Below are 18,933 nucleotides of genomic sequence, written 5' to 3'. Positions count from 1 at the left end.
CTTTGGCGTTTCCAGATGTAGGTAAAATATCTTAAAAGAGGAGGCTCCCACTCACACTGTCAATTTTAGACCTTGGACTGTACCTTGAGAGCATCTGCCAAACATCAGACAAAGAGGTTGAAGCCAGACAAGCCTAGAAATAGCAAATAATATGTGGTTGCACAGCCAAGGGTTATATAATGTAAAACACAATTTAAAACTTAAGTTCCCATGAGGAGTAGATCTTTAATGAGATAGTGCTAAGCACGGCTGAAATAAATGATGCAAAGTTGAAAAGAAGCAGCACAAAGTACACCTATTTACATTATATAGCTTAAGTGCGACATGAGGAGACTAGAGATGTGTTTCCATATCTGTTTGTAAATTCCATGTTGGGGGAGGAATGGAACAGCGGTATCACTAAATGATTCCGGTGAAGAGGTGAAGGAGGAAGGAGAGCAATGAATAAGAGCTAGTGGCAGATTGAGGAGTGTCTATCTCATAAGTCTTGGGTTCATACAAAGGTTTGTTGGCCACTCCTAAGTGAAAAGGGAGAAGAAAAGATGACACCTTTTTTTAGTTCAATATGACTGACTTTACTAATTGCTGATTAAATTGTTACAAATTCCCAGAAAGCCAGGGAGGCAGTGTTCTCTACAGCCCCAGGGGTGTGGAATTTATTAAAATATCTACTTGTCCAGGGGACAGGTTGCTTCTCAAATCTACTTGTCCTGTATAAAGATCTACTTGTCCCTTTGGTGCCATGTAGTGTGGTGCCAAATTATGGCAGCAATCTCATTATGTAAGAGCTCTGATAATAGCCTCTCTGATTATGCCAGGGCTACTACCACAGTAGGGCTTATATACATGCACTTTCAATCCCTACTGTAGCAATTTCCTTATTTTGCCACCTTTCTGCAGATCTGCGTACTGGGGCTGGAGGAAGCAGTAAGCAATAGTTCCAGGGCTGGAATGCGTTTGAGTCTGCAAACCTACTAACCTGCATATTTTAAAGATTTTCACCAGCTTCTCTCTAATATTTTCCCATAATAAGAAAGGTTGGACATTTACTCCTGACAATGGCAGAATTAGAACTTCTTCCAGGGTTGAGAAGAAAGTGGCTGGAGGGAAAATGAACTTGCAAATGCTCAATAGATTTTCACATGAGCAAATCTACACATGCGTATTTACCCATGCTAAAATACAGTTCACAAATATTTTATATGGGTACGACATATACCATGGGGTGCACTTTTGCTACTTTCTTTAAGAATTTGGGGCCACATGTAGGTAGGTTCAGATTTGAGACTCGAAATTTGCGAGTCGCAAATCCGAATGTAGGATGGTGTCCCTGACACCATCTGTGATTCGCAAGGGCTTCGCAAATGCCCACCTCATGAATAATCATGAGGTGGGTCGCAATTTGCGACCACCTTGCGAATGGCGGCCCTCACAGCGATGGTGGCCTGCTGGAGACAGCAGACCACCATGTCTGTGACTGCTTTTCAATAAAGCAGTTTTTTTTTGTAATGCAGCCCGTTTCCTTAAAGGAAAACGAGATGCATTACAAAAACGAAAAATGAAACGTTTTCGTTTTTTCAGAGCAGGCAGTGGTCCGCAGGACCACTGCCTGCTCTGAATTTTTTTTACAGTGACATTCACAATGGGGAAGGGGTCCCATGGGGGCCCCTTCCCTTTTGCGAAAGTGTTAGCACCCATTTGAAATGGGTGCAAACTGCGATTGGTTTGCGCCCGCGTTCGCAAAACAAGCCTACATTGCACTGCGAGTCGCAATTAGGAAGGGAACACCCCTTCCTAATTGCGAGTCGCAAAACTGGGTTTGTGCATCGCAATGTGCTTTTTGCACGTCGCAAACAGCGAAAGTCGCTGTTTGCGACATGCAAAAAGCTACCTACATGTGGGTCTTGGTCCCTAATTAGGTCTGGTGTTAACAAAGACATTTTGTTTTTATTAAACTTCTATTTCTCTCTCTTTCGGCTGGCTTTACTGTGAGTAATCGCATTCTGCTTTTCCACAAGGAGCATATTGGCACACAAAGTAGTTTTGTTCAGTGTCAGGAACTACAGTGGCAATCAGTGACGTAACGAAACTGGAGGGTGCCCCTTTGCAGAGAACATGGAGGAGCCCCCTCTCCAGACTCACTCAGGGCAGGTGCTGTGCTGAAGGGGCCCCCTGGAGGGCGGCTGCGGGGCCTTTGTTATGCCACTGGTGGCAACGTGAGCTTTTAGAGTTCAAAAACGTTTTGGGTTTTTTTTGCCAGTGTTTGTTACAATGTTGAGGGCCTGGTAGCTCCCACAACAATAAAGTGTTACAAAAGCCATGTCAAAACAATACACGCATTGATGAAACTAAAAGACTTATAAAAAATATGTCAGATCAGTTGGCTTTGTCAGTGTTTGTTTACTTTCATGCTTCCCATAATCGTGTTGAAAATGGTTACACTGATTTTCCATTAGAAATATTTTTGGGAAATACTAGCATGCATCAAAACATTTTACGAAATGTCACTTCATTTGCATCTAATCAGAGAGCATTCTGGGAGCATTACACTTAGCCTCATAGCAAAAACTTTTCAAACATGTGTATACACGTTTTTGGTTTTTTTTTGTACTGGAACCAACGTCAGTAGTGAAGTGTGACCTTAAAACATTCATTTACAGCACTCACACTAATAATGAAGGCTTTCAAATAATGAACCATAAATACAAGTTCGAACAGAATTATCTTTTGGAAACATTACCTCAACTGCAGAGAGTTCCACTCTCTGTAAACAGGCAGCCAAAGGGTTTGTGCTGCAGAGGGTTGGGCCTACTTGTCCCAAGGACAAAGTAAACATAAAAACTTGTTGCCCTTGACCCCAAACAAGATGTCCCGGCGATAGGAATTCCACACCCCTGAGCCCACATATCTACAGTCTATTTTATCATAAATGAAGCAACCCCTGATATGAGCCTTATTTGAAGTCCTCAAATATCATAGTGTTATTCTTCGGTGACCCACTTAGGATGGAAGCAGTGCTAGACTTTCTAACGCTTCTCTTGGTTCTCTCCTCTGTTTCTTAGGAGCTTGGTAATTACAACATTTCTTTTATCCTGAATTTGATATTTCAGACTTGAGCGCCCTACTGTAGCATATAAACTTTGTGCTTCAAAGTATTTCCCTATAGCTTTTTTCATGTTCAGAATCTGACCTCTGTGCATCAAGTGGGGACCCTTCTTGGATTGCGGGGGATTTGAAGTCTATTTAAGACCCAGCACACATTGTAATCCGAAGCTCAGGTTCTGTTTCTTTCCTAGTCTTTTCCTCATTGGGAGTTAGGGATGCCTTGGTATGATTTTGGAAGCTACATGTATTTCAGTTCTACCTCTCATTTTTAATCCAGGAGAGGGCCTCTGCATTAGGACAATAGTTTAGGGTTTTAATAAACTTGCCAGTCTGCCTCCTACTATTTTTACTGTTGGTTTTATTATCCACATTCATCTCACTGAAACTTTTTGGAACGCCATCAATCTCTGTGTGATTGATTTCTGGAAGGTTTTGCCTATCGGCTTGGACAATGATGGGCTTAAACTAACTGGAAAACTTATCAAAACATTGGCCATTCAGGGGTATCATTATTGATCTCGTTCCTCACTGATGTGTAGAGTTTCTTTGAGAATGTGATGCCTCATGTTCATTTACAGGTGCTTTGCATTGCTTATCTTCTGGTACAGAATGTGATGAAGATTTTACCAACTGTTCCCCAAGTTGTTGCAGTCAAACCAGGTAGATTTTCTAAACCACAAAAGTAAATCGCAGCCTTTTTTAATTTTTTTTTATTTCTTTTTTTTATTTAAAAAACGAAAACTGGCAGGTGTCGCTCACCTCTTACACTGAGTTACTCTTGTGTGGATATGAGTCAGATAAATTTGTCTGAAAACCCACTTATGCAGTTGATTTTGCACAGCCTCACCCCAAACCGTGAAATCAATATACATGTTTATTTTGCAAAAAACATATACATTATGTACTATTTTTTTTTAATTGGGTAAGAACTTTGTCTTCAAGGAGCCCAGCATTGGGGATGCCTCTCTAACCGCACCTCTATATCAAGGGAGGTACTGCGGGCTGTACAGTGATTGACGGCAGATCACACCCTGACGTGTGCACACCTTTTTGCCTGTCCCACGAAAAGCTGATGGACACTGTCTCTGGCCTGGAGAGTTCACCTGAATGAAGTTTAAATCGGAGGCCTCTCGTCTCCTTTGGAGCAGCATCACCAACTCAACTTTTAGAGCTCTGCACTTTGTCTGGCTCACAAGGCCTTTTAGCTTTTCATCAGAGGCAAGTTAGTCCAAGTTCTAATGGCAATCCCAACAGCCATGTTATAGTGTAATAAGGACGGCTTTGTGAGGTCCTCATGGGATTACCCTTATGGTCCATCATCTTGCAGCTCCCTGAGTGTAAGGGAATGTGAAATCAGCAGGCATCATCTTGACGATCACGAGTCCAATTTCTATCTATAGAGGTGGCTCTGGGCATCTTCGCTCAGTGGGGCTTGCCTTCAATAGATCATATCTGATAGAGATTTCTAGTCACAGATTCCTTACCTTTTGAATTTTCACCAGGCTGTCTGACTGGACCTGGAAATTTGAAATTAACAGTGCCCCTGCTTGCTGGTAGGTTTCAGCAATTAGCTCTGCGTGGCATTGTCCGTGATGGTAGTGACGTGCGCAATGCCTATATAGAAGCCACCCCAGGATGCTGATGTCAGTTCTTTTCTTTACGCGCCAGTCAGCGCAGATACAGCTACCCCGTCAGTCACTTTTTGACTGAGTTTTTTTTTTTTTTTTTTTTTTTTTTTTTTTACTTTTGGCAAAGCCCTTTTGAGACCATTTTTCCAGGTGTAGAAGAAATGTCCTCTAGGGATGCGGGCTTCAAGTCCTGCAGTGGCTGTCACCGACCAGTGTTGGTGACGAACCTGCACCGTCTTTGCCTCGAGTGCGACCACAATATTAAGACCTACTTCGACAGCCGCACATTGAGCCAAAAAGTCTTGAGGGAGCACTCGCTCAAGTTCCTGGCACTCATTGTGCAATGCCACAGTGGTCTCCATCTGGGTCGAGAGTAAGGTCCCGGGATCTGTCGGGTAGTCCAAGATCGTCATCACCCTCCAAGTTGTCGGGCGACTTGGGTAAGTCAACCTCAAGAAGAAGAGTAAGAAGTTGAAGATGTCTTTGACTTCACCCCCTCTGCCGAAGTCATTCGATGCGAAGAGGGAGCATTGTCATTCAAGGCCTGGCTACAGGGTTGATTCCCACCCAAATCTGTGAGTGTTATGAGGCCATGCACATCAAATTGGAGCAGCCTGTTCCCTCCAGTGCGCCTTCATGAAGGTCCCACAGACGGCTCCGGCACTATTGGGTCCCTTGGATCCGCTGATGGATCCGTACTGGTGCTGGCCGTACCACCTCTACCTTCCCCTGTGCCAATCCCAATGCAGATGATTGCTGTACCACCATCATTCTCATCCCTGACATAGAGCTAGAGGGGCATCGGCTGGCTCTGGTGTAGACTGGGGTCATGCTTCCCAGATGAGATCCTAAGCCCTAATCCAATGGGCTTGGATTGAGGAGTTGCAAGGGTTGCTGGACCATGAAGAATACCAGCCCCTAGATCCCAATTTGGACTGGTGTGAGGACCTGGCAGACACCAGCGGACTGGATACTTCTGCAGATACTGGCATGATCTGTCTTGCTTCTGTGGCCAAGGAGGCAGGAGCCTCTTTCATAATGGTGATAAGGAGGGTCACTGAGGTCCTTGACCTTCAGTTGCCTTCAGTGGCAGTCAGAAATAACGGCTTGATGGAGGTGCTTCAGCAGGGAGTGACTCCCTCAGAACTGCTCCTCCCATTTAAAGAAGGCCTCACGGATATCCTGCTATGGTCTTGGTCCAAATTCTGCTCAGGGGCTCCTGTGAACAGGACGACTGCCCACTGTCCCACCCCAGGGAACCCCAGTTTCCTTACCCAACACCCTACTCTGGATAGCCTCAACCTCCTTTGTAAACCCTGACACATTTCGTACCACCCCATTAGACAGAGACTCCAAGAGGCTGGAAACCTTATGCAAGAAAACATTTTCTTCCACCAGTCTGGCACTTCGGTTCACGAACACCTCGTACATTTTGGGCCAGTTACTCCCATAAACTTTGGGATACGGTTGCTCAGGTGCTGCCAGCAGTCCCAGAGGAGGCCCAGGCTGTACCCTCCCAATTTATTGCTGACTGGAGAGATGCAACGAAGTTCGTGATTCGATGTAGACTGGACACCACCGACTTGCTAGGCAAAATGGCTTCCTCGTCTGTGGCCTAATGACTCCACGCCTGGCTGAGGATGACTGGCTTTTCAGGGGATGTCCAAGCAGCGCATCGTTTTTGGACATGCCCTTTGATGGCAGTTGTCTCTTGATGAGGAGATGAGGCTGATTCAGCGCCAAAGCTCTTCAAGGATACCATTGCTGCTCGCCAAACCTAGCCCACCTTTCTTGGCCACGGAAGGGGCTTCTAAATGTGTCTTTACCTGCCCAGCCGCCACAACATGCAAGTCTCCCAGTCTCTGTGTGGCCAGTGGCGGGGTACCCACAGACCTCGTGGGTCAGCTGCCAGAGTTTGGACCAGCCCACTATTCCCCGACAGGCACAGCTTCCAAACCCATTTAGTTTGCCCTTATTCCATCACAGGCACCCAGTAGGAGTCAGGATATGCCATCATCTTCCCCACTGACGGTCTAGAACATCAGACCAGTGGGCTCTCCAAATTGTCCGAAGGGGCTTCTCCCTCCCTTTCGTGACCACCCCTCCACCCTTGCCACCCACGTGCGACTGAGGACCACCTCTCCTTTCTCCGCCATTTAGTGAAGACTCTCTTGTCCAAGGAAGTGGTAAAAGGGATGCTGACCCCAGAAGTAGGTCGTGGTTACTATTCCTGATACTTTCTGGTGGCCAAAAAGGACAGAGGCCTTCGTCCTATCCTAGACCTGCGGCCTCTCAACTTCTTCTTCAAGAAGAAATTTAAAATGCTCACGCTTGTTCAAGTGTGGTCTGCCCTAGATCCGGGAGACTGGATTGTAGCATTAGACTTGCAGGATGCTTAATTCCATAATCCCGTCCTGCCTACCCACAGGTATTATCACAGTAGGCCACAAGCACTTTCAGTTCACTGTACTTCCCTTTGGCCTTATCAGCACCCCTTAGGTGTTCACCAAGGTGATGACGGTGGTTGCACCTCATCTGCAGAGATTTTGGAGGGGGGGCAGTCTACCCCTAGCTTGACGAATAGCTGTGAAAGGCGGGCTCACGGACAGACCTCCTGCATTTGCTGCGGTTCACTATAAATGTGCCAAATTCACACCTGAGACTCTCTAAGATGCTCCGTTTCATCGAAGCTATTCTGAAGACAGTGCAGTATTGGGCTTGGCCTTCTGAATGACGAGTCCAGGATATTCAGGCTATGATACTAATGTTTTAGCCTCTATCCTGGATTTCGGTGATACTGACTTTGAGGCTGCCTTACCTCATGGCCTTAGTGCATACTATTTGTGACACGTCACAAGCATATGCAGGCTCTGCAGTGTGACCAGAAGTTCCAGTGGGCGCAGCATCGGGAAAATCTCACCAACTTGGTCCAGATCTCAGAGGGATCTGCAAAAGATCTGCTCTGGTGGTTAATGAACCATGATTGGAGCAGCAGTATACCCATCTCCCTTCCCCAAACAGATCGGACAGTGGTGACAGATGTCAGTCCTGGGATGAGGCAGCCATCTGGGAGAAGTGGAGATCAAAGGACTCTGGTCTCCACTGAAATCCAGGCTCCACATCAACCTACTGTGATCTCTGGGTGATCTGGCTGGCATGGAAAGCCTTTCTAACCTCCATCAAGGGAAGGCTAGTGCAGGTGTTCACGGACAACACCAATGTCATGTTGTTCCACAACAAACAGGGCGGAGTGGAATCGTCGACATTTTTTCAAGAGGCCCAGCATATCTGGAACATCAGGGCATATCCCTGGTGGTTCAGCACCTGGTGGGATCTCTGAATCCCAGAGCAGACAAACTAAGCTGAAAATGCCTTGCGGACCACGAACGGCGTCTCCATCTGGAGGTGGTGCAAGGTCTCTTTCAGCAGTGGGAAGGGCCTTGGTTAGATCTGTTTGCCACCGTCGGGAACGCACGTCAGCAGTTCTGCACGCTGGAGTTTCCAAAGCGGCTTTTGCGCAGACACTTTTTGTCTTGAGTGGAGTTCAGGCCTCTCTTCCGCTTTTCCTCATATACCACTCCTGTCTGAAGAAGACCAGGAATGACTGGGTTCAAGTCATCCTTGTGGCTCTGGACTGAGCCCAGAGAGTTTGGTATCCAGTGCTTTAGAGCATGGCTATCTGTCCTCCGGTCAGGCTGCACCTTCAGGAGGATCTTCTGATGCTGCTGGAGGGCAGGGTTCTCCATCTGAACATTACAACATTCCACCTTCATGCGTGGGGATTGAGCGGCTACAGTTGGAAGCTTTTGACCTTCCACCCGAAGTCTGCAGTGTATTTTTAGTAGCCATGCTTCCCTCTACCAGGACTGTACATGCTTGCCACTGGAGTACGTTTGTGGCACGGTGTGCAGAGAAACAGATTAAACCCTTCTCTGTTTCTTTCTCTCAGGTCCTTCTCTTTACTCTCGCTCTTTCTCGCTCAGCAGGGCTCTGCACTGGGCACTCTCAAGGGCAATATGTCTGCCTTCATGTGGCTGCCTGATCAGCCATCCTTCTTCAAATCCCCTGTTGTCAACAGATTATTGAAAGGGTTACAAAACGTTTCCACCTTCACCCTTCATCATGCCTCAGTGGGACTGTAATATTTTGCTCACTCTTCTCATGGGTGCTCTCTTTGAGCCATAATTGTCCCCTGAGGCTTCTTACCGTAAAGATGGCCTTCCTTGTGGCAATAACATTAGCCTGGAGGGTCAGTGAGCTTCAGGCTTTATTATAAAAGCCTTCATATCTGAGCATCTATCCAGACAAGCTGGTGCTGCGTACTAGGGCCTCTTTTCTACCGAAAGTCATCACCCCATTTCATGTAGGCCATCCATCAACTTGCCTACTTTTTACTCTCTGCCATATCCCTCCAAGGAAGAGGAGTGACTCCTCTATCTGGACCCAAAAAGAGGGTTATCGTCCTACCTTGACTGCATGAAAGTGTTCTGAGTGGATAACCAACTCTACGTGGAATATGCAGAGCGAAGAAGGGAAAGGCCATACAGAAACTGAACCACTCCCATTGGATCATGCTCTGCATTAATACATGCTATGCATTGGCCAAAAGGCAACCCCCTGAGGGTTTGCGTGCTCATTCCAAAGAGCAAAAGCTAGGACCACTGCGTAGCACACGAGGTTCCAGTCCTGGACGTTTGTCAGGCAGCAACATGGAACTTTTTTCACATGTTCACCACTTATTATCACCTGGACAGTGAGGTCTGCTGGGATGGGCACTTTGCCCATTCAGTCCTGCAGGACCTTTTACTCTAAAATCTGTCTCACAGAACCACCTCCTGGGAGGTATTGTTTTGTTATCTACTCAAATTGTAAGAGATATGTGGCTAGAATTCTCTATCCGATTTAACTGGTTACTTACCTTTGATAACGCCTTATCTCGTAAAGACTCTATCTAGCCACAGATTCTTTACCACCCCACCCGTTCTCTCATCTGCGAGCAGATTATAGGGTCAGGGTGGTTTCCCATTTCGAGGCCTTAGTGTTCTACACCAGTGGTCAGTGTTCTTTGTGACGCCGTGCTCCTCGTGTGGAAAGTCATGAAAAGAAACTGATGTCCGCACACTGGGGTGGCACCTATATAGGCACTGCGCACATCACTTCTAACGCAGATGACACCAGGCAGAGCTTATTGACGCCACCTACCAGGGGACAGGGGTACTGCTCACGACAAATTTCTAGACACCTGGAGAACATTGAGAAGGTAAGGAATCTGCAGCTAACAAGTTTCTAGCAGGTAAGGCGTTACCAAAGGTGAGTAACTTGTTTTTAGTAGAACTTCTTTTGCACCAAATGATACTTTGATGTTCATCTATATGGGTGTAGATTTTTTGTGTTGTCGATCCTGTATAGTTCAAACTGCAAGTGCATGCAAAGGCACATGATTAAATAACATTCTCACTATTACAGTTTATGAATGCCCTTAGTACCCATGGGCATGCAGGACTCTAAGAAATCTGTATTACATAGCACGTCCAAATGGGCGGACCGGAGATGGTGATAACCTCATAGTCCATGAGGCAATATGTCTCCATAGAGAAGTTTTGAAAAAACATTGAAAAATACAGCCAGTAAGGAAAGGCTGACTCAAAAATGAGGGATCGAGATTAGAATTTAGGAAAACCATTACATTTTATTACAAAAATGTTAAAGTACAATACAGAAAGGTAAGTTCATATATAGTAGTAGAATTACATGGAAATCTTTTGCCATGAAGGCTATCATAGAAATAAGTAAGATTAATGGGCAACTCTGAAACGTGCAGCAAAATGAGTAAGACATCTCATGGAAAGAACTCACCCTCAAATCCAAGGGTTTATGTACAGTGTTCTTGCATAGAAGTTGCTAAGAACAGCAAAGCCGGCATGGTATGATCATTGCTCCTTCAAATCGCATTTTCACAGTTTAAACGTCACATAAATATCACCTTACCACTAACTCACTACACGAATATTGATTCACCCCTTCTGACCTAATATCCTTAGATGTTAGAACAAACTAGTTACATAAACCACAATGAACTCTTCTACATGAATGCAATACTGCGTGCAAGCAGAAGGACCTTGAATTATGGAGGATTTCTTATATCAGGTTCTTTACAAAGAGTAAAATTCAGAAATAAACAGTCCACATCTTGCTACACTATTGTCAAGCAAGAAACATAAACACAGACACAGCATCCAATTTGAGGCCTAGGGCCTTTCCAGTCTGTACCTTTCATTGCACTGCATTTCTAAAGGTTCTGTGGGCCTCCCATCTCAGCGACAGGGAAGGATTCAAGCATGGGAATCTATGAATGATTGCAATACTGGAGAACTACAGTTACAGGTAAGTAACTTATTTTCTTATTCGGTCTTGTTAATAAAAGGACATGCAAGCATCTCACACAGGGATGTCTCTTCTGTTTAGGGTGTACCATCATATCTCTAATGTTGCAGATACGCTTAAATAAGAACAAAGGTTGTTCCAATTTGTTGCAAATCCTGTTCAGTACTCGCCAATGTTTGGTATTGATCTTCTTATCCTCGGTGGATAAGATGCTGGGGAGAAGATGATGACACGTGGTTCAGTTACCTTCAAGTTCATAACAGTTATACCGTCGACAGATAATCACCACTCAGACAGGATTGCTTTTTGTTGGATAGGCAGTGCTTTAAATGGGCCGGTACTCACAGGTACTGAGTACCGGCACTACTTATTTTTTTCACTCTGAGTACCGGCACTTCTCTGCTGCCAAGGAGAGTACCGGTACTCATGAAAGGTAGGCTCATTAGCTGCTAGTGCTGGTGAGCACTAGGCTCTCAGAGTTGAACCCGCCTCTGACAGCAAAGGTGCTTCTGTCGCCCTAAACTGACCCGCGCTGAGCTATTCAGTGGTGATTATGTGCCTAATGTCTGGGTATTTACAATCACGCTGTGTTTGTCAGAACAGGGTCCATTCAGGCCCTGTGCTGTCAATCACATTTACAGACTCGTGTGCTTTTGTGTAAACACAGGAATTGAGGAAGCCCCGCTGACAGTGACAACTAAGAAAGCCATGGGAGGAAAGTTTAAAATGGCTTTGATCCCACCTGAGTCTCTTGAACGGGGGTCTGCTTATGTATGTGTGTTTGCCTGCTGGTGTGTGTGTGTCTTTGTGTGAGAGAAAATCGAATGAAAGAGAGAGAATCGGGGCATTTTAAGGAGGACTGTGTGGAATGCTTTGGGTGTGCGCCTCTGCATGTTTCTTTCTGTGTGCACGTTCAAGAATATATAGTATTGTGCAAAACGACAGCAAATATGTATGCCAGTAAGATAAATAGCGTTGTGTTTCGCTTACATTTCGTTTAACGAGTTAACTTGTTTTGTTTGTTCAAACACATTTCTCATGGGCCTTGGCATGTGCTGCAACTGGTATATAAGTCAAAGTATCCCATGTCTTGCTCCTAGCCCCGCCCCTAGCCCCACCCACCACACTACTAGTATATGTTAATGAGTACCTGCATTTATTTTTTCCCATTTAAAGCACTGTGGATAGGTATATTTTAGCTATACAACAGACCCACCGAGCCAGAACTGTGTGAGTGCACATGCACGCAAGGAGCCTTTACTAGTGGCATCCGCTTGCTTTACAAATACCAAGAACACGGCAGGGCCGACTGAAGAATCAAAAGCAGCCCTGACAGACAGACGTGTCTGTCTTCTCACACAACCTCTCTTTCTAGCTACCCATTCTCTCTCTTCTCCCCTCATTGATCGCTTTCTCCCTACCTTCCCTCTCTGTCTCCCCGTGTTTGCTTCTAGTTAATCCCGGAGGATCTGGGGAAAGTGACAGAGGCACCAGGAGCGGCGCTGACCTTTCTTAACCGGCTTTACCCCACTGGGAAAGTGCTTGGTGGACCTCTGTCACTATACTAATGCTGTCGTGCGATGAGTCCATAGGTACATTGCCCACCAGAGGGCAGTCTGGGCTCACTTTTCAGGAGTTAAACATAAGTATAATTTTTGGCCGCGTTTGTTCTTGAGCTCCTACTGAGACAAGATGTGCAGTGGAAGTATCCTATATTAACCTTGATCCGCTGTCAATGTAATTGGACTTATTCTTGATATTGTTGATGTATCTATGTTGCTACTCTTTTAATTGTGATGGTAAAACGGAAACGTTTGTAAAAACGCTATTTTTCAACCTTCCTCCATTTTCCACCAGGGAATCTGAAGACACTGCTCTTTTACTCTTGAAAGAGATTTACAAGACAATGAACGTGAGCCCCGAGCCGACGCTGCACTGACGCAGAGCGCGCCTCCACACGCCAGTAAGTGTTGTGCACCCCCGACTGTCCAACTGTTCAGACTTGACTAGAGGGATTTTGTAAAATTCGACTGGTTTCACTGTTGACTTCGCGTTCCCGTTCGTTAAAAGTATTTAATCACTGGTTCTTACCATCACGTGGCTCGTTTTAAGTTTTTTGCTTCGATGCGCTTAAACGGTATTTGCAACACAATTACCTCGACTAAATGTCATCGGGCCAGCAACCTCGGAAATCGCCTGAGTGTAGGAAGTGCGCTGCAGAACTTTCAGACCCAGAGAGAAGAGCCTTATTGCTTCACAGCGACTCTCAATAACGCAAGCGTCGGAGTCCCCAGGCTGTGATAGAACCGGACCTGTGAGTGCAGCTCATCTCGCAGAGGTCTTAAAATATGTGTATGCCAAGCCCCCTTGACAATTTTTTTTAGGGGTAAATTCCCTCAAGCTCCAGTACACCCCTCCCCACCCCCCCCACCCCGAACTTCAGTTTCTGGAATGTGGTTTGCAGGATGGTCGACGACCATTCCCGCCACCAGATCCTGTGTGGCAAATCATTTTTTTGGGTGGGTAAATAATATTAAATAATAAATAAAATATGTGAATAATATTAAATGCCAGTGACCGACTGTGTTCAAACTAAACGTCTTCAAGAAAAGCTTACACATAAATGTTCCGTTCTGCTTTGTTTTCAACGCACAAAACATAATTTTCTTAGCAAATTTGGATAACATATTTCAGAACCAATGCCTCTTTTTCTGCAGAGGTGGTCAATTTGTGGATGGATTCTTGCTACTGCGTTCCTCGGGTTGTGCTCTACTTCTTGTCTCGAGTGGTACTTGTCTTCAGTACAGCAAAATCAAAGAGCCCATCTCACATGTTCTGCTCCCATTTCTGCTCATCAGATTGTGAACAGGCAAGCTCTTGTGGGCAAGTGTTAATGAATTCAGCACATCCTCAAGTTCACCATCTATGTTTCGGACTTCCAGAGCTTCCTGGTGTATTATACAAGGGGTCCACATAATATGCCACTTTTAACAAGTTGACTTTTAAGCCTGCCCTTGCACCACACATTGAAGGACCACCCTACGTGTTGATTCCAACAGGTTTTTCCCATTTTAAGCTGTGGATTAGATTTGATGGTGAACTGAGGTGTCAAAGAGGGGTAACGTTTTAAACTTCTCTGCTGCTATTTCACCAAGCTTTGTCCTGTCCACATAGGAAATTGCTGGAAGAATCTCCTTTTCTCCATCTGTAAACAGCTTTTTAGGTCGACTGCACAAGCGCTTTGACCTGTTGTAAGTATTGTGGGCTTTGAACCATGCCCATCTCACGCCCATCACTTTCACTCGTTCGTAGGTTTGCCTTTACAAAATCCCTTGATATCATTGGTAATTGTTTTACATTTGTCCCACTTTGGGACGGTTTTGTTACCGCCTTGCAGACTGACTCTGTCCCATGGATAATTGCACAATTGCCAATATACTTCAGCATGGGTGACCTATTTTTTTTCTTTTGTCTCCCCTCTTCGTGCTCCATGGCAGCCATGGCTCTCGCAGCTCCATAAGCGCAAACTTCATCAGCGGTATTGGTGCGCTGGTTACATTGTTTACACTCTTTACCTAATCAGAGTCATTTCATTTGGCTCTCCCTTTCACGCTCTGTAGCTTTACCAAAAATTCTTATAATTGATGAATGCTTTACTAAAAAACACAGAAATCTGCAATGCGTCTCTCCCGGCACAACGGGAGAGCTGATAATACAATGTTCACTGCACTCGGGAAAAGTCGCTCCATAATGCTTTGCAAGCATTCTTTTTCCAAACATTTTTGCCCATAGTCTGTGGTGGGCCTCGGACAATGGGACCACCACCAAAACATTCAGCATGACACACACCGTTTAGGTCATCTCTGGGTCCCCATGCTAGGTTAATGGGGACCCCATAATAATAACCCCTCCCACTATTCAGTCCCTTTTTAAGCTTTCTTATGGCTGGAACATTTGTTTTACAGCTTGAAGTAGTTTGTGTTCTAAGAGCCTTGGTATTGCAGTAGGCCTGCTAGGTGTGAAAATGTGTAAGGCACTATGCTCTCTAGAGGCTAAGTATATGGTTGCACTACATTACTTTGTGGGATTCTATTTTCATGTTTTTATGACCTGTAGGGGCTAATTATGTGGTTGTGTGACCATGTTTCTTACAAGTAATATTCTTATTCTTATTATGGTGTCCCTTAGGGGCTGTTCTGAGCATTGCAGTCTACATACTGCAATATTTGCTGCACTCAGTCATTCCATAATGCTTTGCCGGGCATTTTTTTTACCAAACATTTTTGCTCATAACTCAACCTGTGTTGGCCCTGGGACAATGGGACCACCTTCAAAACATTCACCACAACTTGCTCTTTATGTCTAGATCATTTCTGGGTCCCCACACTAGGTTAGTGGGTACCCCAAAATGAAAACCCCACCCTCCAGTCTGTGTCTTTAACCTCTCTCATGGCTGGAACATTTGTTTTACATGTGAGAGTAGTTTGTGTTTTAAAGGTTTTATTTGTAATATCATTGCAGTAGGCCTGCTAGCCCTGAAAATGTTTAATGCAATACTCCCTCTAGGGGCTAAATATATGGTTACCCTGCAATACTTACAATCATTTTCTTTTCATGTGGTTATGCCCTCTAGGAGCTAACTATATGGACTGCTAAAGGGCCCCCCCTCTTGCAGTGCCCACGTCTGCCACCATAAGGAGACCCTGTGCCAGCAGCAAAGAGACCGCTGGCCGGCTAGGGCAGCCTGGGGTGGACTACCCAGCTGCCCCAAACCAGTGGAGGCATGTGGATGCCCAGGTGGGACTGGTCACCCTCAAGAAGTAAAAAAGCAAAAGAGAAGGAAAAGCTTTGCGAGGCCGTGTAGCAGCATGAAAGGAATGGGACCAGACTTGCTACTTCAATGTGTACTCTTCCCTAGAGGAAGCACCCCATAATGCCCTGTGGGGCTTGAAATACACTAAACTTTCGAGCTATCTGTGGTGGCCCCAGGACAGCAGGGGCTCCACCAAAAAGGGAAAGAGTGCATGGTGGAGCTGCAGGAGTGCAGCAGCTTCCTTCCAAGGAAACCAAAAGGCTTCTTAAAATGTGACCAAAGATAAAAGAATTAAAGAGATTATGACCCCTCTGGCTTTGACGCTAAAAGTTAAGAACTCCATAGGTTGGACCTTTTTCTCTACAGCTGGTAGTGCATCACCCTTTGGGGGCTGGGTCCATGGCTGCATTATATGTGCTCTGAAGATGGTTAAGAAGGACAGAGACACATGGTTAATGTTTGAATAATGCTTGATTTTAAAGTGTTATGTCCAGTGCTTTATTTATAGGTATTATTGATAACATAATGAGTATTCCAGAAAGGCTGCACTGCTTTATTAATTCTCATATATGCACATGATTTCAATACTGTACTACTATGGTTGCAGTTGGATTATTGCTACTGAAGTCAGTGACAGAATAAAGAATTATGACATGGAATTCTGTATTTGACTGGTAACATTGACCTGGTGTAAAGTAATAGCCCATATATGGTTAGGTGCTGAATTGTACAAGGAAGGGGGTACTGTGATTTTTGGGGTCATGACCCTTTAGGGGCCAAAAGTAATGTAGCCACAGGTATTTGCACCAGCCTTATGTATATTTATAAATTACTGCCAAACGAATTTCCATCATTCTATTGTATATTTGTAAATTAATTGGCAGTATTAGGTAAGTCTGTGTGTAATGTACTTTTCCTTTTCTGATGAAAAAATACAGACTGCACAGTAATTTGCTAAGCGTTATTATTGCATGTCAGCAGGTGGTGATTACTAGCTCAGGCCACCTCCCTGGAGTAGGCATTGGATTGCTCTACTTCTGCATCCTGAGAGAGTCAACTGATACCATGGGTTGTTTCTTTCCCAGTGAATGTGGACCTATTACTTGTGCAGGCTACACAACTAATGGCCCGCTTCCTTATAAACAATATGACAGGAGCTTATAGGAGTCATTGCCAGCCATTGCAGACGACCCCCAAAGACACCAGAGACAAGACTTTCTGGAAATTACTCAGGACGGTCAGTTGGTTTCATACCAGGTCATTATAGCTTCCACTGACTCAGCAGAGTTGGCTGTAAGGAGGTTTGCCATGGTATTTCCCTCTGTCATGCTTCCTGATCATTGATGCCGGATACACAATTGAGGATCTGAAATCTTCCTTTTATTGATTGTGCTCTTTTGCTAAAGATGAGATGGAGCGTATGAAGAAGTAAACTGAAACCATGAATGGAGTTGATTTAGAAGAGCGCAATAGATTTTACAAATCTCATAACAGACGTTGAGAAAATGGGTGCCAATAAAAGACGGAGGTTTCGATTCCTGTTAGTGATTCTACCACCAGGAACAACAGTCCTTTTAGCAGAGGTGCCCAAGCAGAGGAAGATGTCAACAGTTGCAATAGCAGCCCTCTTTGTTGGAAAATAGTTGTCCCAAACTAAGCAATGATTTCCTTGCCTCCTTTCCTCTCCTCTATTCCGATTGGAGAGTGTTTCCAATCCTCTTGCTAAGTGGAGTCTTACAGCAGATGAAAGGTTTCTACAGATCCTTCAATATAGATGCATCATTCAATTCAAATTCTCCCGCCTCCATTTCCAGTACCTGTGCTAAAACACAAGCTGCGTTTAAGAAGAAAAGTCACATCTCTTCTGTGGAAATAAGCATTAGAACTGTTTCCTCCCTCACTTTGTGGAAAAAGGCACCTAATCCAAATATTTTTTGGTATCTGAAAGTGGTCACATGAAGGAATTTCAACTGATTCTAAACCTAAGGCAAACCAAAAAAATGCACCCAAATTCAAAGGCTCAGAATGTTGTCCTTGCATCAGATGTTTCCACAACTAATGACAGGAGATTAGGTGTGCTGGGTGGATTTAAACAATGCCTATTTTAAACATCCTAGTGGCGAAGAGACAATTTATGCAAAGCTCATTACCAATACCAGGTCTACCCCTTCTAATCAGCAGCAAGAACATTTTGCAGCTGCATACCTATAGTGGCAGCTCATCTTCACAGGCAAAGGATTTACATCTACATTAACCTTGATAATTGCTTGATTAAAGTTTACTTTGCATAACAAGCTTATTCGCACTTTAACATCACTTCTCAGCTGTTACAGCATCTTGATCTTCATAACAACAGCCACAAATCAATGTCTCTGCAAGTTGTTGACTATCTGTTAGCAGTTCTAAACCCAAGAAAGGGAGAAGTGCCCTTTGGAGGACGTCTATCTAACATATTGCTGTAAGCTCTCAACTTCTGCAACAGCCTTGTCTTATGGTATGTGAAGTCTCATCCATGCTGGGTTCGATGGTCATGTCCATCTGTGTGGTACCCAATGCACACCTGGAGACTCCTCCAACAGTGCATGGAAGATCATTCTGCGGATTGCAATGACAGCTAGGAATATAAATTGATCCTAGTCACCCAAGCCTAGATATCCCTCAAATGTTGGTGAAAGAATACTTCTTCCTAAAAGTAATTCCTTTTTTTCAGGACCTGCCTTTTGGAATTGTTATAATGGAAACATCCCTGTGGGTATCGGGAGTCCATATACAAAGTCTGTCTGTTCAAGAGTTGTGGTCAGACAAACATAAATCTTCTGTGACAGAAAGCACTACATCTGTCTTTCCTATTGTCGATAACAAGCAGGGTGGCACCAGATCCCAGAGCCTCATCTCTGTAGGTACGAGCTGTTTGGCCCTGCTCTTAGCAAGGAAGTTATCCAACCAGGCAGTACACTTCTCGGGTACCCAGATCTGCCTAGCAGATCTGCTAAGCAGATACCC

General features: G+C 44.8%; 1 protein-coding gene across 1 annotated transcript in view; it reads left to right on the top strand.

Annotated features, from left to right (window-relative positions):
* The window catches only part of SEC23IP (SEC23 interacting protein), a 216,400-nt gene that overhangs the window by 189,197 nt on the left and 8,270 nt on the right, over positions 1-18,933 (top strand). The window contains exon 19 of the mRNA XM_069239230.1: positions 12,975-13,080. Within this exon, the coding sequence (XP_069095331.1) occupies positions 12,975-13,056 (82 nt within the window). The 3' untranslated portion in view covers positions 13,057-13,080. The remainder of the gene's footprint in view (positions 1-12,974; positions 13,081-18,933) is intronic.

Source organism: Pleurodeles waltl, chromosome 6 (genome assembly GCF_031143425.1).
Source record: "Pleurodeles waltl isolate 20211129_DDA chromosome 6, aPleWal1.hap1.20221129, whole genome shotgun sequence".
In the NCBI taxonomy this organism is placed as follows: Eukaryota; Metazoa; Chordata; class Amphibia; order Caudata; family Salamandridae; genus Pleurodeles; species Pleurodeles waltl.
This window is presented reverse-complemented; position numbering and strand designations above follow the sequence as displayed.